The sequence below is a fragment of the Nipponia nippon genome, unplaced genomic scaffold (genome assembly GCF_047370975.1).
Source record: "Nipponia nippon isolate SJK-2023a ecotype South Korea unplaced genomic scaffold, ASM4737097v1 scaffold_27, whole genome shotgun sequence".
Classification (NCBI taxonomy): Eukaryota; Metazoa; Chordata; class Aves; order Pelecaniformes; family Threskiornithidae; genus Nipponia; species Nipponia nippon.
Window position 1 is genome coordinate 2,840,445 of NW_028262344.1, and position 23,989 is coordinate 2,864,433.

Below are 23,989 nucleotides of genomic sequence, written 5' to 3' on the forward strand. Positions count from 1 at the left end.
ATGCGGCGGGCGGCGGCGCTGGTGCTGCTGGCGGCGGCGCTGAGCGGCGGGGGGACGGCGCGGAGCTGCCCCGCACAGAGCCTGGGCTGCAAGTGCGCGGCCGAGCGGGCCAAGGCGCCCGGCGGCCCCGCCGCGCCCCGACGGCGGGTGGTCTGCAGCGGCGGGGGGCTCCCGGTGCCGCCCGAGCCGCGCCTGCTGCCCGACGGCACCGCCACGCTGTGAGTACCGCGCCCCCGGGCATCGCCCCCCGGTCCCGGGCATCGCCACCCGGCGCCGGGCATCGCCCCCCGGTCCCGGGCATCGCCACCCGGCACCGGGCATCGCCCCGGGCCGCTCCGGCCGGGCGTCTGCTGCGGCGCGGCGCCTGCGGAGGGCTGGGAGCCCGGGCGTGGGGAGCGCCGAGCCCGCTCGGCGGCCCCGGGGCGGGGGCCGGAGCAGCGGGGGGACCCCCGCATCGCCCCACGCCGGCGGGGACCGCGGCTCCTCGGCCGCAGCCACCCACGGGCGGGCAGGTGCTGGCGGGGACGAGGGAGACGGGGGGCAAAGTCCCGCGGTGTCGGGGAGCGCGGCGCCAGCGGTTGCTTTCTTCACTTACTTACTTATTTTTTCACTTCACGAGTGAATCTGCAGCAACGAAAGCATTGCTCGGTTCTGCATAACTGTTTAAATTGCATTAACGCGGGGCGTTGCGGCTATAGAATAACGGAAAGGAGCCCGCTCTCCCACGGCGCGGCGGCAGCACCAGTTTAAAGCGTGGACGTGAGCTGGAAATCCAGGAAACGGCTCCTTCTTCACGCTTCCCTCCGCCGCGCTTGCTGCCCGAGTGCTGGGGGAGGATGTTTTTGTTTGAAAGCGACTGTTCTCACTGGAAATATTTGCTGAAAAGAGATCGGGAGCAGTAAGTGGGTTTTGGGTTTGCGCAAAGGGTCTAAAGCTGCCGCTTGCTGCCTAAAAGCTTCCTCGCGCCCTCGGTGCCGGGGAGGGTTGGGGTTTCGGCCGGCGCTGGCAGCCGGCGCGCCTGCTCGCTGCAGCAGCGGATTGCAGGGTTTATTTATAACTCCGGAGGAGACGTTTGAATTAAAATCTGGTTTGGAGGGCAGGGCCAGCAGGCAGCGCCGTTGCTGGAGGGAACGTGGCTTTCGCCCGGAGCGTCGTCCCACAAGGGTGCCCGTGTTTGCCTGCCTGCGGCCTTGGCTCTCCGTCGTCTTCTCCTCAGGCGGGTTTTGTTGGATGCTGCGGGGGATCGGGGCTGCACGGGGCTGGGCTGGGGGCTGCCGTGCTCCCGGTCCCCTCCGCTCTCACGTGCTTGAACCCGCTTGGCCGCGTGTCTGCTTGTGCGCCGGAGCTGCTGCTATTTCTAAAGCATCTCTCGGTCCCCGTGTGCTGTGCTGCTCGCTGCAAAGGGGCTTCGATTGGGGCTGGCGATGTCCGCTTTGTGAAAATGGAGTGGCTGCCGAGGGGACCTGGCCGATGCCACCATCCTGCCCGGCCGTCGCGCGCGTGGAGCACGTTGTGGTACGCGCCTGCGCTGAGCGGGCACCACGAGCAGGGGCTGAAGTGCAGCCGTCGTAATAAAAGCGTAAATCATCGTGGAGCAACAACACGCAGTTTGTCCTGAGCTTCCCCTTGGTGGGGGACGCTGGGAGGCTGCAGGCAGGTGGAGGCTGGGCTCTCCGGTCGCGCTCTTCCTCGGGCGGGCTTTGCTCTTCACTTCTTGCCTCCTCTGGCCCTTTCTCGTATGTCAGCCCCTTGCAAATACCCGCGGGGACGTTTGAGTCCCTTGTCAATTTGTCCTGGGAAAAGCATCCGATTAGTTACCTCCTCTCGTGCTTTCTCCAGCATGAGCGAGCGTAACTGCAGTGTTGAGCCCCACTGCAGCCCCATGCCGGCGGAGTGGCCGAGGTGGGACAGAGGGGTTTGGAGCCGCCTGTGCCGGGGCCGGCTCCCTCGGCGGGGCCGGGATGACCGTGCAGAAGCATTAGGGCATTACACGATCCCACTAAAACGTGACATGAAACCTACAGGCGTAGGCAGAAACCTACAAATATGCGGTGACCCTGGGCTCTGCTCTCGCGCAGTAAACATGATTTATTCTAAACCCTTTCCAGATGGAACAATCAAAACCAGAGGCTCCAGCTTCGGGAGTGTCTCCTGGAGCTGCTGGGGTGCGGGCAAGGAGCGGAGGAGGCAGCAGGGCCTGGGCAAGTGGCAAGGGCTGCACGTGCCATGGGGGACACCCCGCTGGGGACAGCCAAATTCCGAGCCCTGTGGGTGAGCCGGGTCCAAGCAGGGCTCCTCCGCGTGCCCCTGGGGTGCTCGGGTCCCGTCCGTGCCCCAGGGATGCTCAGCATCAGTGTGGCCCCAGTCGCAGGAAATGCATGGTGTGTTTCGTGCAGAATAACGCTTAAAAGCAGAGCCGTCTTCTAGGCTTCGGCCGGCCTGGCCTGGAAGCAGGCGTGCATTAGCGCTAACAAGCAGCGTTGATGCTGCGCACGGGGGGAGGCTGCCGATGCGGGATTGCCGCTGTCCCGGCTGCAGCTCCGGCTGCCGGGTGATGGCTGGAGATGCGTGGGCAGCTGGAGGAGGTCGGGCGGCTGGAGGAGGTCTGCTGCTCTGCGGGTCCCTCACCCCGGCTCTCGTTTGGCTTTTTCCCATACTCTCAGTTTACTTCTTTATTTATCTTTAATTATTAGGCCTGCGCTGAGGAATCCAAGGCTGCCTCCGTGGCAGCTGCTGCTTATTTACCCCCCACGCCTAAGAAACGCTCGCTGGCATCGCAGCCTGCGGACGGGCAGAGCAGGGGATGAGGGATGAGGGATACCCGTGGCCCCGGGGACCTGCCCTGCAGCCAGCCCTGGGCTTGGCTGTGGTGTCCCGGCATCCCGGGGGATGCGGTGGTTTCTCAGGGGGAGCCGTCTGCGGAGCAGAGCCATGGCTCCCTTTCTCTTCCCTCAGCCCCTCACAGGGATCCCTGCTTTGGGAAGAGAGCAAACCGGAGCCGAGGCAGTGCCCGCAGACGTGGAGCTGCAGAAATTAACTCCATGTGGGGAAGGCGCGGTGGCGAGGAGCAGACCCGGCACGGACGGGGGTGCTGGGAACCGGTGGCCCTGCTCTGTCCTGGTGGCGGGTGCGACACCCGGAGCTGTGGCGCTGGAGCCCCTCGAGCTGGTGGCAGGACAGGGAGATGGGGCACTTCGGTTCTTGCCTAAATATCCACGGCCTTCCCGGCCGTGTCCTGCCAGTCTTTGGTCCTGCCTGAGAAACTCATGCCATGGGGAGACCTGCGGCTGCCAGGACCAGTGCAGGCAGAAGCGCTGCCTTCATGGTGGAGCAGGCACGGGGAGCCGGCATGGGGACACGTGCGGGGTCCGGCGAGCGGGATGATGCTCACAGGGGTGCGATATCCCGGTGCAACCTCAGCAGATGTTACAAGGTATATGCTCTCTGACAGCCGTCCCGTTTTATACCTAGAGGTTAATTCTTGCCCCCAGCTCATCGCGGGGAGGAAGGAGGGATGCCAGCCCTAACAGAATGGCTTGTCACCCCTTTTTGACTCGTAGCCCTGCAGAGCTCGCCCGGCTGTGGCTGTCCCAGCAGAGCTTGCACCGATGCAGCCTGGGGCCCAGCACTTCCCCCAGCCCCTCCATCGGGGTCCAGCCTCCCGGGACCGTGGTCTTCCCGTGGTTTGGGGCCAGGGGATTTGGCACCTCTCGGGGACGTCCCTTCGGCGCGGCTGCGAGGTGCCAGGGCTCTGTGTATTAACAAGGCTTTAATTCCCTCCCCCTCCAGCTGACCCCTGTGCTAATCGCCTAATGGAAAAAGCACTGTATCCCTAACGAGACCCAGATAGCCGCGCCGGCCGTGGCCAGCCCCGCTGTCACACGGGCGGGAGCCGAAACCTCTTCCAGATGTGGAATCCCAGCACAGGCCTCATTTATGTGCACAGCTTGATTGCACTGAAATTACAGATTGTCTGCAGGGAATAGAGGGCTTTGACTTATGACCAATTTCCAGTTCTACTTGAACTCCCCTCTCCGAGGCCAGTTTATCCTGGGCCCTGCAGATGGTTTCTTTCTCAAACCTTTTTCAGCTTTTTATTTGTTATTTATTGGGCTGCAGCTCCGGCAGGTTTGGTTTTTCCAGGGTTGCGGTGCTGCCCGGTGCATCGGAGCATCCCAGCCCTGCCGCCCTGCGCCGGCTGCGGAGGTTTCGCCCCCTCTCCGGGGCTTATTTTTCCTGTGCTAACAAAAGCCGAGTGTTGGAACAATAATTTTCACCATCCAAAATAGCCTGGCATGACGTGAGGCTGGAGGCAACGCCCCGGGCACGTTGCGGGGAGGAGAAGAGCCCCTGAGCGCCCAAACAAAGTGGGGAAGGGGTGGCCCCAGCCATGGTGGGGGGGTCTCCGACCCCCTTGCGCTGGGAGCTGCGAGGTCTCCCCTGGGGTGCTGCTGCCTCCAGAGCCCTTCCCGGTGCCGGAGCCTTCGGCACCTCTCGCCAGTCCCGGGGCCCCTCTTTTCTCTTCCTAAAATCCCTCTGCAAACCAGCGAGCTCTGCTCGGGGCGCAGCCTGCGCCATATCTGCTGCGAGCATATGCTTTGAATTAATGCACTTGGAGAGCAAAGCGTAGCCGGCCTCCCCACCCCCACCGCAGCCCCCCCTTATTAACCTCCGTGCCGCTGCCTGTGCCTTTCCCCTGCCTGCCCGGGCCGGGGAGCCACCGTCTCCCCTCATCCTTTTTTGGTTGGGTCCAGAGGAAGTTTATTGTTTTAGCAGCCCAGTTTCTGGAGCCGTTATTTATCCAAGTGGATTCCAGCACGCTTGAAAAAACAATCTTTTTTTTTTTCACTTTTGGCTCCTCTTTTTGTGATGAAAAAAAGAAGAAGGGGATCTTTCTATCTCCCCGCCTGCAGCCTCGCGGGGTCCGAGCCCTGAGAGCCCTGGTGCGGGTGGGTTGGAGCGAGGATGCTGAACCCTTTCCAAGGCTGAATCCCCCGGGGACAGGAGGATGCTCCTCGGGGGGGCTCCCTCCCGCCGCCCCCATCCCCGCCTGCGGCCGCGCATCCCCCCGTCGTTTCCGTTTGACTCGACGCTCCGGTCCTTAATCCCCGCATTGTCCGGAGAGACTTTTCCAGCCATCACTCAATTAGCTGATTATTGTCCCGGCGGCGGGGCTGTCCCCAGCGGGCGATGGGAGCCCACCCGCCCACGCACCGTGGTGCTGGAGGGGCTCAGGGCAGCTGGGTGGGCTGAAGGCGCCGTTTTGGGTGGGAAGATGCTGGAGTGGTGCAAGGGCGGTTGGGTGTTGAGGGCTGGGGGTGCGCGGGGGGTCCCCAGCCCTTTGCGCCGGGTTGAGGGGGTACCTCTTGTCGCGGTGTTTACCGGCGCTGCCGAGGTGAGGAGTCCCAGCCTGGGCCAGAGCCAAGGCACAGCCAAGTCACGGCTCCTGAGGAACACAGCTGTGCTTTCATGGCCTGCCAAGCCCCGCGGACGGCTGGGACGTGGGGGCACCGCATCCCCTCTGCAACCCCCGGCCCCGCGCGGACCTCAGCGAGCATCTGGGGAACCACCACAACCCTGCCCGAGGCGCTCCCCAGCCCACCGGCAGCAACAGCCGCCATGGCCATGGTGAGCCAGGGAGATTTGAGGGGCAGCGGGGTTTGCTTCCAGCCTCCCATCCACTTCCCTCCCCAGCCGATCCCTCCTCCTGGCCGGGCATGAGAGCGGGGGCAGCTCTTGGGGTTTGAAATCCGTCTGAGGGGTTCGGATCCGGCCCCGGTCCCACATGCCGAGGGCTGGGTCCCAGTGCGGGGTCCCGCCGCCCCAGTGCGGCTCGGGGGCTGCTCGCCCCTGACCCCCGCGTGTTGGGTTGGGGTGGCCTCGTGGGCACGCTTATTCCATCATGTTTTGGTGTTTCTCGGTTAATCTCCTGTAAGTGGATAGTGCACAGGGCTCTGCTGCCTGCGGACGCGTGGGGCCGGAAAGTCCCGTGGAGCCTGATGGGAACTTCCTGGGAAAAAAAAAGGAAAACATTTTGGAACATAATATCCATAAAAGTAGCAAAACCAAAATCAAACGTGTTTGAGGATGTGAGTTGTAACAGGGGAACGTGACCCTGCTGGCTTCTACAGGATAGGGGAAGGAAGAACCAGGATCGCTACTCGGAAAGTTTTATCAGGAAGAAAACTTTCAGTCGAATTGTTACCGTCAGTGCAATTTTTGTGTGCCAAACACTGAGTTTGGTCGAGGACCTCTTTTCCTTAAGGAAGGGCGGACCAGGCACCTAGCAGCGGGGTGTTGCAGGGATGGGCAATGCCCGCGGCTCAGGGTGCCCCCTGCTCCGTGCTGGGGTCCTGGCTGTTCCCGTACTCCCCAACAGCTGCTCCCAAGGGGCTGACGGCTCCAGGGGTGCCTTCGCCCTCAGCCGAAGCACACCATGGGGAAGGCATCCTGCGGCTGCTTTCCCGGCCGTTGGCGGGCGGGTTCCTGGCCCGGCCGCCTGGCTGCAGATCACAGGGGAGGCCGATCCCATCGGGACCACGGGAGCGTTGCCTTTTAAGGCGGGGAGTTCTGTTTTTATGGCAGAGGCGCGGATGGTCCCAGGGGTCCGCGAACAAAGCCAGCGTTCCTGGCACCGGGGCTCAGCCCTGGGGGCGGCCAGGGGCTGCGTTCCCAGCTGGACGCAGCTCTCCGGTGCACTGGGCCCCTGGTGCAGGCAGCTGGCTGCCTGCTCTCTGCCCGCTGCGCTGGCAGCACATCCATGGTTGTAACCCCCTGCAAAGCCCTGGGAGCCTCTGGCACGGCTGGGTCCAGCTTGCCCAGGGTGCACAGTCCTCCCTGCCCAAAGGGGAGGATCCATCCTGGGTGAGTGATCCTCCATCCGTGGAGGATCCATCTCCATGCCGGGGACCCCTCTGCCGCCCTGGGCCAGGACGCGGGACCAAACACAGGAGGTGTGAGACCAGAGTCTCGTGCACTCATCTGGTTTCTGCATTTGCAGCTCACACATCCCCAAAGGGTTGTTTCAGCAGGGTCCAGTGTGCACCCCAGCTCAGCCCCCAAGATGGGGGGGGGCTCTGCTCACCCCTGAGGTCCCCCCGTGTGCACGCAGCCTGCGGAGGCTTTGCAGGGTTGTGAAATCCATTGCCGCTGCAATTAAAACCTTCTGGAGCTGTTGGGGCCGGCACGGCTTTGAGCAACAGCCAACGCCGTGATGGGGAATCAAGGCATGCCATGGGGCTGCCGTGTCCTGGAGCCGGGGCTGCTCCGGGAGCGATGCTGCTCCGGGAGCATCCCTGCTGCCCTCTGCTCTGGGCAGGGTCCGGGGCTGAGCCTGCCACTGTCTGGCACCAGTGCTCACTGCTGCTGTGCTGGGGCAAGCGGAGCCCCACAAAAGCAGGGTCCCTGCAGGGAGGAAAGGGCGAGACGTGGCCCTGGCCGTCGTGGCTGTGGCCGCCAGCGTGTGGAAGCAATTTGCAGGCTGGCGGGGCTGCCGGCCGCTTCCGCTCCCCGCCGCTGGCCGGGTCGCGGGGCCCCGTGGACACGGAGGTGCCCGGTGGTGGCTCCTCATTAGCACAGGATGCAGCCCGGGGCGCAGGGCTGCACCGCCTGCCCCCAACCCTTCCCTCCCCACCACCCTTCGAGGGTTTAGCAGCTGCCCCCACTGCAACGCAGCCCCCCGAGCCGGGTCCTGGTCCTGCCCGCTCCCCGGGCAGCCCCAGCATGGGAGCCCAGCCAGGAAGAGCTGAGCGTGGCTGCCGGCGGCTGCCGCAGGGTGGGTGTTCGGAGGGGATGGAGCTCTGCAGCACACAGCCGCCATTCAGCCTGGCTGCAGAGCCCGCCTGTGTGTAAACAGCCCCGGCTCCGGCCCTCAATGAGCCCTTTTTTCCCCACGCCTCTCCCTGACCAGGGCTGCAGGGTGCCCTCCCAGCCCCGGCTGGCGGCCGTCCCCCTCTGTTTTTGGATCACGTTTGCCGGCAGGAGCATCGCCGGTGCCCACGCAGACACCCAGGAGCGCTGGGGAAGCACCCCTGGTCCCCAAGAGCTGGCTCCCATCCCCAGGCCAGGTCTGGCTCTGCTAATTGCCCCTGATGCGCTTTAATGAGCTCCTGGTTGAATTGTTGGGTGCTTGTGCCCTCCCTCCCTCTCCTGTCACCCTGCAAGGGCCCCTTTGGCCAGCAAAGCTGTTTACTTTGGGATAAAATCTCAGCGCTGGGAGGTTCCTGGGATGGCCATGATGCTGTGATCAGAGGGTGGTCAGGCTGGCAGGGGGCAAGAGCTGGGGGTGCCGTGGGGTCCCCTCCTGGCTGCAGGTCCTTGGGGTGCCCTCTCAGTGCAGGTGCTGGGGTGGGGATCTCGTCACCCACACGTGCAGCTCCTTACACCCAGGCCCAGGTACAGGAGTGATGCCCCAAGAGCCGGCACAGCCCTGGGCACCTCCAGCCCGGTGCTGCCATGCATGTGGACCACAGCATGGCATCCCGACATGGCCGTTGCATCTCATGTCCCCACCCAGTCGTGCAAACCTGTCCCTGAAGCTTCACCATCACCACCACCGCAGCGGCACAGCCAGGGCTGCTGCTTCTTGCAGTGGGTCTGGCTGTCCCTGCTCCCCCTCCAGCCCTGCAGGTCGCCGATGGGGCTGCCCAACAGGTTGAATAATGGGGCTGCCTCTCTCCCTCTGCTCTTCCCACAGGCTGCTGAGTAACAACAAGATCACGGTGCTGGAGAACGGCTCCTTCTTCGGGCTGCGGGCTCTGGAGAAGCTGTGAGTGCCTGGCGGGCGGCTGGCGGGTCCGGGCAGGAGGAGTGGGCAGCAGGGTGCAGGCAGGGCTTCTGCAGGGTGTGAGCCGGCAGCACCACGCAGGTCCTGCTCCCAAAGTCGCTCCTGGGTGCTGCAATGGGGCCAGGGTGCGGGGTTTGCCACTGGCACCCGCGGGCGTCCCAGGGACCCCGGGAGCTGCGCTGGGGCGGGAGGCACCGGGGGGGCCGTACTCCGTGGGGGCCGGTATGAAAAGCGACATTGTCCCCCCGAACAAAGTCAACTTTCTTATCTCTCCATGAAAGGCATCTCTATGGAGGGAGCTGTAATAAGGGGAGATTTATGGCCCCCATATGGGTTTGATCTGTAGGTATGCAGGAGCGGGGACCGGCGCACTGAGGGCGTTTTGTTCCCTGCCGCGGCCCCGCGAGGGTCTCGCGCATTCCTGCGCCAAGCGGGCCTGGGCGGGCGCCCGCTGCGGGACGCTCACCCGGTGTGACAGTGGCCTGGCTGCTGGCATCCATGGGCATCGCGCGCCGCAGCCTGCCTCGGTCCCGGGCATCCTCTGCAGCAAGCGGTGCCGGGGCTGCGGTTGTGGGGTCCCCTTCTGCTGGGCACCGGTCCCTGCCCTGCAGCGCCTGGCCTGGCGCTTTCCTGCAGGGCATCGCTCTGGGTGCAGATGGGCAGGGGGCGGGTGGCCAGGTCAGCAGGGAGGTGAGGGCAGTGGAAAGTGCAGGCAGGGGCAGGCAGCATGCCTGGGGCTGCAGGGACTCACTGGGCCAGGTGCTGACTGTGCCGTGCTGCAGCCACACTGGTGCACTCGGCCGGCGGTGGGCCTGGGGAGGGTTACAGCCCTGCCGAGGGTTCGGCACAGCCCCGGCACGCTGGCCCTGCCAGCTGGGGGGCTCACAGGGGGAGAGGGGGCTCACAGGGGGAGAGGGGGCTCCCCAGGGGCAATGGGACCCACACCGCCTGCATTTCATTAGCCCGAACAAGGAAGCGTTTATTAACGCAGATCTTGTTCAAGTTACAGGGTGTGCACCTGCCCCAGCCCGCAGCGGAGCCCAGCTGCTCCAGCGGGCATGGGGGCTGCAGGGCCACGCCGCGGGATGCACAGTGCCCACTCGTGGCATTGCTCTGGGACGTGCAGCCTCCAGTGGGTGCCAGCCCCTGGGCAGCACCCGGTGCACAGCGCTGTGCATGGGGTGCACGGCGTCGGGTGGGGTGCAGGCACCCCATGGTGCATGGTGCCTGGTGCACGGCACTGTGGATGGCGTGCACGGTGCTAGGATGGGGAGCGGGCATGACAGCACGCAGTGCCTGGTGCACAGCCTTGGGGCTGGTTTGGGATTTTAAAGCCATGGAAATCCCTCCGGGACTGTTCTAGAGGTGAGCAGGAAGCAGCCACCTTGGGGAACCTGTGTCCCTGCAGACCCATGCGGCCGAGTCCTCCCCAGTGCGGTTCCAGGCATGGGGTCATCAACTCCTGCCTCCTGGCACCGAGCTCTCATTAGCAGGAGGGATTAATGTGTGCGCAGCCAGGGCCGCCGCGGGCGCTGCGCTTGCCAGTAAGGGCCGTGGCGGAGCTGGGGGGCCGGCATCCCGGGGGGACCGGCATCCCCCTAAAAGTCTCCCTGCTCTGGGAGAGCAGCCACCCCGTGTCACCTCCCGCTCACTTCTGCTGTGCCAAAACCCTGTGCGGGTTGGAGGGGGAGTGCCAGTATGGCCGGGGGGGCCATGGGCAGCGCTCCCCCATCCCCGGCCGGCCAGCATCGCACCATGCCGCGCCTGATTGCTCTCGACAGGAACCATAATTGTTTTCATCGGGTCGGTCTGGGGCCACGGCGCAGATGTGCCCCATGGAGGGTCTGCGCTGGTGCAGCGGGGACACAGTGGAGGCTCTGGGAGCTTTTGGGACCCTATGCCCACCCCAGCCGCCCACTGTGGGTGCTGCGGTGTCCCACCATGACAGAGGGGAGCCATTCCTGGGGTGTCGGTGGTGTGCGGGGTGCCCCCATGCACCACCACACTCCGGGCTTGCAGCATGGCATCTCCAGTGATTTGTAGCGGCGTAATGAGATTAATGAGTCTGAGCGGGGCCGGTATGCAGCCGGGGCGGCCGCGCTCATTAGCGCAGCCCCGCCTGGGAACGTCCTGCCCTCCGCAGGGGCCAGCACTTCCCCCCTTGGGGCTTCAGGCTGCAAGGGGGCTCGGTATGGTGACAGCAGTGATGGGGATGGAGTCTGTCCATTTGTCTGTCTACACTGGGCCGCAGCAGGTGCTGCTGCACACAGGGAGCTGCTCGTGTGGCTGCGGGCTCAGCCCTGGGGTGCTGGGCTCCTTGTGGCTGCACCAGGCTGGATCAGGCCCTCTGTGCCAGGGTTTGCTGCGTGCATGGAGGCTCGCTGCCTCGGGGCAGGAGGCGGTTGCTTTGCAGGGTCCCCAGGAGTGCGTGGTGGCAGGGGGGTCCCCGCGTACATGTGGCAATGGGGGTCCCCATGCACACGTGGCACCGTGCCGCTGCCGGCTCTGGTGCCTGCAGCACATCACCCCGCCGGGGCAGGGGGAGGAGGGGGCTCGGGATCGGCGGAAACGCAAAGGCAAACAACTGTGGTGTGGAGAGAAGAGCGTTATCGTAAATCAGCAGCAGCAGCCCCGGGCCCCCGGCCAGCGGGAGGAAGTGACTGAGTGAGGAAGGCTCCCCGCCAGCCTGGCCGTGAGCCCCCAGGACCCGGCACGGTCCCCAGTGGGTCCCATCCCTGGCCGGTGGTCCCTCAGCCCCCGGCTGCACACCGGCCAGGGCCAGGCACGCTGAGTTTTGGCAGCGATTGTGATTTGGCTGCTGCGTCCCTGACTGCTGCAGGCCATGCTGGGGTGTGTGCTGGGGTGCGGGGGTCCCTGGGGGCCTCCAGTGGCCCCCGGCGGGGAGCAGGGGCTGGTGCGGATGGTTTCCCTGGCCACGTATGGACGGGTGTTTGCAGGACGGGTGTTTGCAGGTCGGGTGTTGGTGCGGCGGGTGTTGGCGGTGTTGGCGGTGTTGGCGGTGTTGGCGGTGTTAGCGGTGTTGTTGGCGCTGCAGGTGAGTGGAGCTGTTCCTTCAGCACCGGCGCTCACCTGGCCGCTCTGCCTGCACACCTGCCCGCACACCTGCCTGCACACCCAGCTGGGCACCCGGCCATCGCAGCTGCCAGGACATGCTTTTGTCTGTCGGGGAAGGCAGGGGTGGGCAGAGCTGTTGTGTTGGCCAAGCGGGGCCGGGACGATGCCGGCCGGGAAGGCGTCACACCACGTTTCCCTTCCCTGGGGTTTGCAGCGCAGGGGCGTGCACCCCCTGCACCGAGCCCTGCCCGTTTGGGGTCAGCTGGGGACCCGCAGAAGCCACTTGGGTGAGTTTTAGCCTGGAAGGAGAGCATGTCCCTGTGTTTACAGCGTGCAGGCAGCATCGCCCGTGGTCCCTCTCCCTGCGTGGCCCCTCACGTCTCCCCGGTGGGACCCCCACGCCCCCCTGCACCCCCAGGTCCACTGGAAGGGTTTGCACTACTCCCCCATCCCGGGCTCCAGCTTGTGGCCTTGAAACAGGGGCTGCAGTTCATGGGGTGTCCCCAGGGCCGCACGCGGAGCAGCGGGCGACCCAGCGATGAGCACCGTGGAGCCTGCTATAAATAAACACAGCATTGCCATGTGGTTCCCATTTCCTCTCCCAGCCAGCGCCAGTGCTCAGCAGGAGCCGCCTTGCCAGTCCCCCGGGCTGGACGGAGCGGCCAAAGCCACCGGTGCTCCCCGGCTCCCCGCCCTGCCAGCGGCTGCCCCACACCGACGCATGCCTGGAATACTTCTGATTAGATACGTGCCTCCAATCAGGCTAATAAACCAAACGAGCTTCCTCCGGGTTGCAAAGCCCTTCTGGGGCCGTGCTGGCAATTGCAGCCTACTCTTATCCCGCGTGCAGGAGGTGATAATCCGTCGGGATACGGCTGCTCTGGAAACAACTGTGCAGGAGGGGACGGCGGCCACCGCCAGCATGCATGGGCATGCGATGCTCCGCGGTGCGGGCTCGGAGCGCACAGAGGGGCTGGCGTCCCCCCTGCGAGCGACGGGGAGCCTCGCGCCTTCTCTGTGCCCTTTGGAGAGATAACGAGAGGGAAATGGGATGGAAAGCTGCTAATGAGGCTCCCACGCAGGGTTTTGCAGCACCTGGGGCTGCTGAGGAACCCGTGCGTGAGAGATGGGGGCTGGGGGTTCGGGGTGCGCTTGTGCCCTCGGCCCCACTGCGTTGTGTCTCCTGTGGACGGGGCTCCCTGCTGCACACCCTGAGGGCTGTGTCTGTCTCCCCGCAGGGACCTGAAGAACAACCTGATCAGCACGGTCCAGCCAGGCGCCTTCCTCGGCCTCCCCGAGCTGAAGCGCCTGTAAGTGCCGGCGCAGCCCCCCGGGAGCACCCGGGGCCGGCCTGGGGGGAGCGGGGCCAGCGGGGCCTCCCCAGCCCTGACGGCCCCTCCGCTTGCCTTGCAGGGACCTCTCCAACAACCGCATCGGCTGCCTGAGCGCCAGCGTCTTCCAGGGGCTCCCCAACCTCCTCAGGCTGTAAGTAGCTCCCTGGGGACCCCCTGGCCAGCCCTGTCCCCTGGCTCCCAAGAGGAGCCCCCACCCGCTGCCCTGGGGTATCGCTGGCAGTTTTGCACCCCAGGGCTGGCCCCATGCCGCATCCCGAGGCCGGCTCCTACCCTTTACCTCCGGATGGTGCTGGGGCTCGCTGGGCTGCAGCTGCCTCGTGCCCACCCTCCTCAGGTGCTTTTGGGAGGTGTTGCCTCTCCCAGCAGGTCCCCGGTCCCCTCCACGCCGCCTTTCTCTCCTGTCCCACAGGAACATGTCCGGGAACATTTTCTCCAGCCTCCCGCCCGGCGTCTTCGACGAGCTCCCCTCCCTGAAAGTCGTGTGAGTTTGTGCCCCGGGATTTTGGCACCCACGGGGTGTCCTGCTGGAGGGTCTCAGGGCTGGTGGCGTGCCCCGGTCCCCTCGGCACCCCGTGATGCTGGCCCTTGCAGGGACTTCGCCACCGAGTACCTGACGTGCGACTGCAACCTGCGCTGGGTGCTGCCCTGGGCTCGCAACCGCTCGGCGCAGATCTCGGAGCGGACGGTGTGCGTCTACCCCCGGCACCTCCACGCCTTCCCCCTGCGCAGCGCGCGGGAGAGCCAGCTCCGCTGCGGTGAGCCGGGGCCGGGGCGGGGGCGGCGGCAGCGGGCGGGGGCGCGGGCTCACCCGGCCGGCTGTGTCCCCCGCAGCGGGCGCCCCGGAGCTGCACACCCACCACCTCATCCCGTCGCTGCGCCAGGTGGTTTTCCAGGGTGACCGACTGCCCTTCCAGTGCACTGCCACCTACCTGGACAACAGCACCCAGATCCGATGGTACCACAACCGTGAGCCGGTGGAGGAGGACGAGCGGACGGGCGTCATTGTGGAAGAAAGCCTCATCCATGACTGCACCTTCATCACCAGGTCAGGGAATGGGGATGGAGATGGGGTTGGAGATGAGATGGGGACAGTGATGAAGATGGGATGGGGATGGGGATGGGGATGGAGATGGAGAAGAAATGGGGACAGGGATGGAGATGAGATGGGGATGGGGATGGATATGAGATGGGGATGGGGATGAATATGAGATGGGGACAGGGATGGGGATGGGATGGGGACAGGGATGGGGATGGGATGGGGACAGGGATGGGGATGGGATGGGGACAGGGATGGAGATGAGATGGGGACAGGGATGGAGATGGGATGGGGATAGGGATGGAGATGGGATGGGGATGAGGACAGGGATGGAGATGGGGATGGGGACAGGGACAGACACTCGTGGCCGCAGGGCTTGCTGGTTTGCGGGTACAAAGTGCCGTGGGGGGGCTGCCAAGCATGGGCACCTCCTGTGCTTCATGGTGTGTGTCCCCACGCCCCCAAGCTTGGGGGACTGTTGCTGCGGGTTTGCTGTGGGGCAGACCCGCCATGCCAGCCTGTCCCCTCTGCCCGCAGTGAGCTCATCCTCTCCAACATCCACGTCTCCGCCAACGGTGAGTGGGAGTGTGCCGTCTCCACCTCCCAGGGCAACGTCAGCAAGAAGGTGGAGATCGTGGTGCTGGAGACCTCCGCATCCTACTGCCCTGCCGAGCGGGTCACCAACAACCGCGGGGACTTCAGGTAGGGACCGGCAGTGGTGTGGCCACGGGGTGGGTGCCACAGCGGGACGAGGGATGCACGTGGTGCACGCCACATACAGCAGGAGCGGTGCGTGCCGGGGCGGGGGGCTCGCCGCAGGTGACTGGGCGTCTGGTAGCGATTAGCGGCCGCGGGGAGCGTGAGCGCCTTTGAAGGGCTTCCCGTGCCGGCGGCGCAGCCCAGCTCCAGCAGCAGAGGTGTTGGAATTTCTCTGGCACGAGACGAAAGGCTCCGGGCGCCCGCCGTAACCCCGGCGGGGCCATTACTGAATATAAATTACTGGTACAGTCAATGTGGCTTGAATTAGCGGTGCCCCCCCCTCACCCGCTGCTTCCCTCTGCGCTGTGCTGAGCCGAGCGGGATATGGGACTGGGGAGGGGGCAGCTTTCTGGGGAGCATCACCCTCAGCCCCCCCCTGGAGCCAAGGGGAGGCAGGGGCTTGTTGGGGGGATTTGGGGGCTGCGGTGCCCGCGGGCCGTGGCATGGTGCTGGGCAGGGTCCGCACGGGGGGAGTGCAGCAGGAGAGGGCCGTTGGTGGTGAGTGCCCTGTGGTCACCGTGTGCCCATGCCCACAGGTGGCCCCGCACCCTGGCAGGCATCACCGCCTACCAGCCCTGCCTGCAGTACCCCTTCGCCGCGGGGCCGGCCGGCGGGGGCTCGGCAGTGGAGAAGCAGGCGTGGCGGCGCTGCGACCGCGCCGGGCGCTGGGAGGAGGGTGACTACTCCCACTGCCTCTACACCAACGACATTACCCGCGTCCTCTACACCTTCGTGCTGGTGAGCCAGGGGGCTGGGGGGGGCTTGGCCGTGCCGGGGGGCTGGCGCAGCCGGTGACCATTCCCCCCGCGGCCGTGCCACTCTGCAGATGCCCATCAACGCCTCCAACGCCCTGACCCTGGCTCACCAGCTCCGCGTCTACACAGCCGAGGCGGCCAACTTCTCGGACATGGTTGATGTCCTCTACGTGGCCCAGATGATAGAGAAGTTTATCGGCTATGTGGACCAGATCAAGCAGGTAATGAGCACTTGTCCTGTCCCCTGCTTGTCCCAGCCCTGCCAGTTATTTTTGGGGTGGAAAAGCATGAATTGGGGTGTTTGCCGCTGGGGATGGCAGTAGCTCTTTGTGGAGCCGCTTGCTGTCCTCGCAGCTGACGGACGTGATCGTGGAGATGGCCAGCAACATCATGCTGGTGGATGACCACATCCTGTGGATGTCACAGAAGGAGGAGAAGGCTTGCACCAGCATCGTCCGCTCCCTGGAGAAGATCGCTGCCCACACGCTCAGCAGCAACTCCCAGCACATGGCAGTGGTGAGTGGGGGGCAAGGGGTGGCTGGAGATGGGAGGCTGAGGAGAGAGAAAGAGGTGGCTGGGCTGCTGGTGCAGGGTCTCTGGCCATGCTGGGGGTCTCTGGCCATGCTGGGGGGGTCTCTGGCCATGCCAGGGCTGATGGCCGCCCTGCGGTGCTGTGCCTGGCAGAACTCACGCAACATCGCCTTCGAGGCGTACGTGGTGAAGCCTGAGAGCTACGTGGGGCTGAGCTGCGTGGCTTTCCAGCGGCAGGACGGGGGTCTGGCCGGGCGTCCCCCTCCTGCCGAGCGGGGGGCCGAGCCCATGCCCGACCAGCAGCTGAGGCTGCGCTGCACCACGGGGCGTCCCAACGTCTCCCTGACTAGCTTCCACATCAAGGTACGGGTAAGCTGGGGGACAGGGGGGTGCCGGTGGGGTGGCCCCTGCTCACCAGCAACCATGCGCCCGCAGAACAGCATCGCCCTGGCCTCCATCCAGCTGCCGCCCAGCCTCTTCGCCAGCCCTGTCCCAGCCACGCCGCTGGCCGACTGCAAGCTCCAGCTGCTGGTCTTCCGCAACGGCAAGCTCTTCTGCAGCACAGGCAACTCCTCCCGACTGGCCGACGACGGCAAGCGCCGCAGCGTGGCCACGCCGGTCATCTACGCCGGGACCTGTAAGGGCTGCCTGTTGGCGGGGTTTTGGGGTGCCCTATGTGGGGCTTTTCGGGGGATGGAGCTCCATGGGGCTCCTTGGGCTGTGCCCTGGTGCTCCTGCTGAGCAAAGCCATCCCTGGGGCTCCTCATGGGGAGGTGACAACATGCCTGTGGGATGCAGTGGGGGGGGTCCCCCATGCCCAGCCTCCTTTGGGGGTGCAGGCAGAGGGGTGTCTCTTGCCCTGCTCACCGCCTTTCTCTGTTGCCGCAGATGGCTGCGGAGTGGGAAACCTGTCGGAGCCGGTAGCTGTGTCGCTGCGGCACCCCGGGGAGGGTGCGGACCCGGTGGCCGCGTACTGGAACTTCGAGGTGCTGGGGGGCATGGGGGGCTGGAGCGCCGAGGGCTGCCAGCTGGCTGCCCGGGAGCCCAACGTCACCTCCCTCCACTGCCGGCACCTCAGCAACGTGGCTGTGCTCATGGTAGGTGGGGGTGAGCAGTGGGCCTGGGAGGCTTGCTCGGGGGGTGCGGAGCCTGCGGGCTGCAGGGGGGTGGTGGGGAGGGACAGGGGGATGGGGATGGGTGGTGCGGGGTCTGACGGGCTGTGCTGTGCTGTGCTGGGCTGTGCAGGAGCTGAGCGGTTTCCCCAGCGAGGCGCGAGGTGCCGTGGAGGTGCTGCACCCGGCCATGTACACCTGTACGGCCGTGCTGCTGCTCTGCCTCTTCACCACCATCATCACCTACATTGTCAACCACGGGTGAGTGAGCGTCTTGGCACCAGCCTTGGCCGTGGTGATGGTTGGAGGGGCTGTGCTTGGGTGGGTGTCTCTGCGGGCAGCTGGAGGAGCTCCCCAGGCACCCCGGGAGGAAAGTGTGCGGGGATGGTTGTCCTGGAGATGGCCATCCAGGGGATGACCATCCAGGAGATGGCCCTCCAGGAGATGGGCTTTCAGGAGACGGCCCTCCAGAAAAGTGCTGCCACAGGAGCCCGTCTTGGGGCAATGGCTGGATGTGTCCTGCCTTTATGGTGATGGGGGCCTTGGGCTGGTTGGCTATGTCTTGTCCTGCAACGTGAGGCATGGAGGAGGCGAGTGGGACTTTGAGGGTGGGTGTGAAGACCCCTTGAGACCTCGTTGGGGCAGAAATGGTGAGCTGCTGGGGCTCAGGGATGGGGTTCCCCCATACCTGGGGCCAGCGAGCCCCCCAGGCGAGGGGATAGTGGGGCAGCGGGCAGTGGAGTGGTGGCTGGACAGGAGCGGGAGGGCCTTCCCTCTGCAAAAGCAGTGCCCCACGAGCGGCCGGGATGGAGTGAACAGGGCACTTTTAGCAAAGGGCAGGAGCAGGGCCAGCCATGCTGCCAGAGCCTCATCCCAGGCTGGTGCTGGGCTCCCTGCGGGGCCAAGGGCTCTCCCCGGCTCCTCCATCACCCCTGCAAGGCAGCAGCAAGCAACACTCGGCAGCGGGTCCTGCTCAGAGCCCCGGGTGCCATAGGAGCCCCTCACTCCCTGCAGTTAACACCGAGCCCACGAGGATGCAGAGGGGCTCCGGGCAGCAGTCGCCACATGAGCCAGAGTGGGACAGGCCACTTACCAACCAGCTGCCTCCTTTAAAGCAGAAAGAACACAGAAATAGTTATATCTAACACTTAAAGAGTATTTAATGGGATGCACGTAAGGCCAAAGTAAGAGCCTCCTGCTGTAAGTGAAGCAAACACTAATGAAGCCAAGCAATGCTCTCGATCCACATCTATTGCTCTGTTGGAAGAACCCAACAAGAACGATTATATCTAACACTTAACAAGCACTTAACAAGATACACATAAGGCCAAAACATTCCTCTTTTACTATAAGTGAAAAAACCCACTAATAAAGTCAAGCAACATTGTTAGCTAAATCTATTCTCTATTTCTCAGGAAGAACCCAATAATAAGTATTATATCTAACAAGTACTTAATGAAATAAATACAAGGCCAAACCATTCCTCTTACTATAAGTGAAACAAGCACTAACAAAGTCAAGCAGCATTATTAGCCCACATCTATTATCTATTTCTCAGATATAACCCAATAATAAGTATTATATTTAACGCTTAACAAGCACTTAATGAGATGCACATAAGGCCAAACCGTTCTCCTTACTATAACTGAAATAAACACTAACAAAAAGTCAAGCAACACTATCAGTCTGCATCTAGCTATCACCTATTTGGAAGAACCCAACAGTAATTATTATATCAAATACTTAACAGTACTTAATGAGATACATAGAAGGCCAAGCCATTCAATTTATGGTAAGTAAAACCAGTATTAACAAAGCCAAGCAACACTATCAGTCCACATCTAACGACTACCCAGTTGGAAGAAGCCAATAATAATAATTATTATATCTAACACTGAACAAGGGCTTATTTAGATAAATATAAGGCCAAGCCATTCCTGTTGCTGTAAGTGAAGCAAACGCCAGCAAAGCCGGCCAGCGCTATCAGCCCACATCTCGCGATGGAAACGTCCCCTTCTCCGCGTCCCAGCACCGGTGGCTCCTTGCTGACAGCCCCGTGGTTGCCAGCAGCTATGAGTTCTTTGCCCACAGGCATGCACGGCTTCTTCATTAGCCACGCTCCGTTGCCTGGGCAGGGTTGGGCTGTGCAGAGCATCCCTCCAGGGCAGCGGAGGCAGGATTTGTGCTGCAGGAAAGGGCTCTCTCACGCACTGCAAATAACGCTCCTGCTCGGGGCCGGGCAGGAGCTCACGGGTGCCCGTTGTGCCTCTCTTCCAGCACCATTCTCATCCCGCGGAAGGGCTGGCACATGCTGCTTAACCTCTGCTTCCACATCGCCATGACGGCCGCCGTCTTCGCAGGAGGCATAACCCTCACCGGCTACCTGATTGTCTGCCAAGCGGTAGGTACCGGGGAGAGGGGATGGCCACCACACGCTGCCGCTGCCCGCGGCTGCTCTGCAATTTGCAGAGGTTTCGCCCTGCCGAGACCCGCAGGATGGTGACCGGCGGGGACGCAGCCATGTCTGCAGCACCCCCCTTCCCGGCCATCGCCTCTCTCCTGCAGGTCGGCATCATCTTGCACTACTCCTCCCTCTCCACCCTGCTGTGGATGGCGGTGAAAGCCAGAGTGCTCTACAAGGAGGTAACCTGGAAGGCCCCGCAGCAGCCAGATGGGGACACGTCCCAGCCGGCCCCCAGACCCATGCTACGGTACGAACACCCCTTCCCCTCGCCCCAGCCCCGCGGGGGAGCGGAGAGCCATGGGAGCATCCCCTGCTCCACGTCCAGAGGCTGGGGCAGGACTTGCTCTGCCGTACAAGCCCGTCCTGCCCACAGCCGTGCCGTGCTCTCCCGAGGGCTCGCTCCGGGTGTGCGGTGACACCATCCCCCTGTGCAGGTTCTACCTGATCGCCGGTGGGATCCCCCTCATCATCTGCGGGATCACGGCAGCCGTCAACATCCACAACTACCATGACAACAACCCCTAGTAAGTGTCCCTGCTCAACCATGCCTTCCTCCTCAAACGGGAGTCCTCCCTCCACTGGGGCAGGGGAGCCAGCAGCACCGGCAATCCAGGCAAGCTTGGAAAAAGCCGGTGAGATTTTTCCCGAGAGCTATCCATATATTGGGAAAAACCCAGCCAGGCAACCAGCACACCTCCGCAGAGCCCGTGCCATCAGGGCAGGGGTGCTGAGCATCACAGTACCACAACACCTGGCTGCTGGCTGTGCAGGCACCCAGGTCTGCTCATCAAAGCCCCTTTCTTCCCGTACAGCTGCTGGCTGGTGTGGCGGCCCAGCCTGGGGGCTTTCTACGTCCCCGTGGCTTTCATCTTGCTCGTCACCTGGATTTACTTTCTCTGCGCTGGGCTCAGTCTCCAGTGCCGACCGTCACGCCGGAAAGACGTCCCTGAGCCACTGGAGCCACCGCCGCGGCTGGGGGGTGCTGGCGACCTCCTGACAGACTCCGGGTCCATCTCGGTCACGCTGAACTCGGGACCACCCTGCCCGGAGGCGGATGGCGTCTACTCTCTGCAGGTGCAATTCTGGGCACTGGTGACCACCCACGCCTTGTACGTCACCCTGTGGACGTTCGGCGCCATGGCTGTGTCCCAGCGCTGGTACTTGAACATAGTCTTCAGCTGCCTCTACGGCATCACCGCCGTGGCGCTGGGACTCTTCATCTTCATCCACCATTGCGTCCGGCGCCGGGATGTCCTCAACTCCTGGTTCTCCTGCTGCCCCTCCTACAGGAACGCCCTGCCCATGCAGGCATACGTCCACCCCGGGCTGGTGCCAGAGCATGGCTCGCAGGTCTTCATCGGCTGCGACCCGGAGGCAGCTCGCTCCGGCGCCTCCTCCTCCTCCTCACCCAGCAGCACCGGCTCGGCCGGGGGCCGCTGCAAACTCACCAACCTGCAGGTAGCCCAGAGCCAGGCAGACGCCCGCCCGGCCGCTTGCCTGGAGCCAGACCCTGCCGATGGCAAGACCACCGGCGCCAGCAGGCACGCCAGCAACCTCCACGGCCGCAGGAACCACCGGGGCAGAACTAAGCAGTGCCGGGACGGGAAGCACCACCGCTTGAAAATGCTGCGGGGCCCCTCCTCGGAGCATCCCTCCAGCGAGAGCGGGAGCCTCCACAACAGCCACTCCGAGAGCTACCACAGCGGCAGGAACAGCCCCATCAGCAGCGGCTGTGCGGGGCCACGGGCCCCCCAGGATGGGGAGACGGTGCCCAGCCACTCAGAAGGCAGCGACGGCGGACGGCGGGCACCCAACTTCGCCGAGGCTCGCCGGAGGAGCGCCAGCAGAGACAACCTGCGGCAAGCCAATGCCGCCGAGAAGGAGGCGAAGCGCCGGTCCTACCCGCTCAATGTGGCCAGCCACAACGGTGGCCTCAAGGGCAGCAAGTACGACATCAACCTGGCCAGCGCCGACAGCGTGGCTGGGATGAAGACCGGCCTCTGGAAGAGCGAAACCACCGTATAAAGGTGGGGAAGGACCAGACGGCCGCAGCGCCGCAGCATTTTCCTCCAGGAGCCACAGTTGGAGCCGCTCGGGGCACCTGTGAGGAGGCGATGCTGCGGGAATCGCCACGTGCACTAGTGGGGACAGGCGGCACGGCCAGGGGCTCCGGCTCACCAGTGAGCTTGGCAATGCCGAGCCCGACCCGTCCCCCCAAGGAGGCTCAAAGCTTCCCGTTGCGGCGCTGGGGTCTCGAGGTGAAAGGCACTCCGTGCTCTTCAGCAGCCTGAATTGCAGCCGTACTTTAATCACTCCTGCATGTCACTTAAGACTGATCCTAAATGCTATTTTATAATATACAGAGGAAACAAATGTCTATTTTTCAAAGCTATATTATTGAATGTATATATGTATAGACAGATCAGTAAGTGATGTGAGTGCCTCGTTACCGACCAGTGTTCTCCAGGAGTGGGCATGCCCCCAGGCGCTTTGGCAATAGCCCGCTCGTGCCGCGACTGCAATATTCCCGCCGAGGGGACTACACTGGGCGCCTGTGCGATCCCAGCCTGAGCAAGCTGCTTTTGAGAGAGTCAGAGAGCAGCTTCTCCATCTGAAATGTTTTTTTACATGCAAAAGTTTTTATCCGCGTGTGTTAGACGCCAGTGTTTAGCCCTGTGGGTTACGCGGCTGCCAAAGGAAAAGCCATATCGCAAAGCAAGCACGAGGTAAGAGCAGCCTCAGCTCAAGGCGAGGCGATTGTCTGCACTGTTTTAACGCCAGACACTAAAATCATGGCCAGAAAAGGCTCCCAAGCCCTCGGAGGTCTAAGCTATGCAATGGGGTGGGCTGGCGGAGCCACGCCGCTGCCAGGGCCGAGACTGACCCTCTCTGGCAAAGCACCAAAGAGCCGAGCCATGGGCAGAGACCCAAAGCAGGTCCTCATCTGTAACCCAGGGGTGCACGGTCAGAAAATACTTGGGTTTGCTCTTAGGGAGGCAGAGAAACCCCCCGGCTACCGGCCTTGCACTCATGTAAGACGAGAGGGAAGCGTCAGGGAGCAGGGGCCATTCCTGGGAAAGTGGGAGAATGATGCCAATTAATTAGGGACCTTCCTTGGACAGTTCACATGATGCATTCAAAGGGCTGGAACTTGGATAAGCACTTATTTTTTCCCCATTTAAAAACAAGTCCCCCCTTTTTTCAAGCCTGCAGATAAAAAAAGCCACCCTGCAGGCAGCAGCAGGCTCTGGGAGCCTTCCCCTGCCAGGTCTTGAAGGTTTCCTGAAACAACAGGAGGTTGCGTACCCCGCAGCCGGGCAAGGAGCACCCCGTCCCTGTGCTGGTACCGTACCGTGCTGCCCGCTCCTGCCCACGCTGGACCGGGGCTGCGTTTCACCCCTCATCCGGCGTTGAGCCCGGCTGACGCCGATCACAGCCGTAAGAACGACGCAGAGGAGGTGAGATGGGAGCCTGGTGCCTTCTCCGCCCTTTCCAGCCTCCCCCTGCCTCATTTTTCTCCTGCGTACAAATGGGTTTCATTATTTAGCTACCTCCCAAGGGGTCCGAAGGCCAGGCAGGGGCCAGCGGGGAGGGAGAGCCACGAGGCAGCGGAGAAAAAGCACTTAGTGGGGGATTTGTCTCACCTTCAGAAACCCTGGGGGAACCCTCACCCCTGGGCTTAACGCAGCTCTGCCGCTCCCCGCCTGCCTCGACTTCTCTGCCCAACCGACGGCTTAAACCACGTTCCATTACGCCTGGTATTTCATACAATTGAAATCCTTATTGTTGATACCGCAGCCTGCGCGGTCTTGCTGACGCTGAGTTGTTATATATGCTTGCTGCACTGTGACAGTATTATATAAAAAGCTTTGTATTATTAATTACACTTTTTTTTTGTCTGTTTACATTACAAGCAAATGACATATCAACAGAGAGCTTCTTGCAATATACGTGGGGGAGGGAGGAGAAAGTATGCCAAAGAAATGTCTTTAAAGGGCTCTTTTTGCATTTTTATATAAATAGAATGTTTCTAGCAGATATGTTTTGTTTAATATATTAAAGATTTGCCAATCTGCCAACATCTACTGTTATTTCTCACAGACTTTGCGTTCAAATA

At 63.2% G+C, this 23,989-nt stretch overlaps 1 protein-coding gene across 2 annotated transcripts; it reads left to right on the forward strand.

The window, feature by feature from the left end:
* On the forward strand, positions 1-23,951 carry ADGRA2 (adhesion G protein-coupled receptor A2). 2 transcript variants are annotated; one of them, XM_087762969.1, is made up of 19 exons: positions 1-218; positions 8,696-8,767; positions 13,099-13,170; positions 13,274-13,345; positions 13,625-13,696; positions 13,807-13,970; positions 14,047-14,260; positions 14,789-14,953; positions 15,547-15,748; positions 15,837-15,986; positions 16,120-16,281; positions 16,450-16,659; positions 16,732-16,933; positions 17,185-17,393; positions 17,542-17,669; positions 19,686-19,809; positions 19,974-20,119; positions 20,307-20,396; positions 20,685-23,951. In XM_087762969.1, exons 1-19 carry the CDS (start codon positions 1-3, stop codon positions 21,895-21,897), a joined length of 3,885 nt encoding a protein of 1,294 aa, XP_087619095.1. In that variant the 3' UTR covers positions 21,898-23,951. The 2 variants fall into 2 exon arrangements, with proteins under 2 accessions (XP_087619095.1, XP_087619093.1); XM_087762967.1 differs by lacking the exon at positions 1-218 and adding an exon at positions 689-5,628.
* Positions 23,952-23,989: the final 38 nt, after the last annotated feature.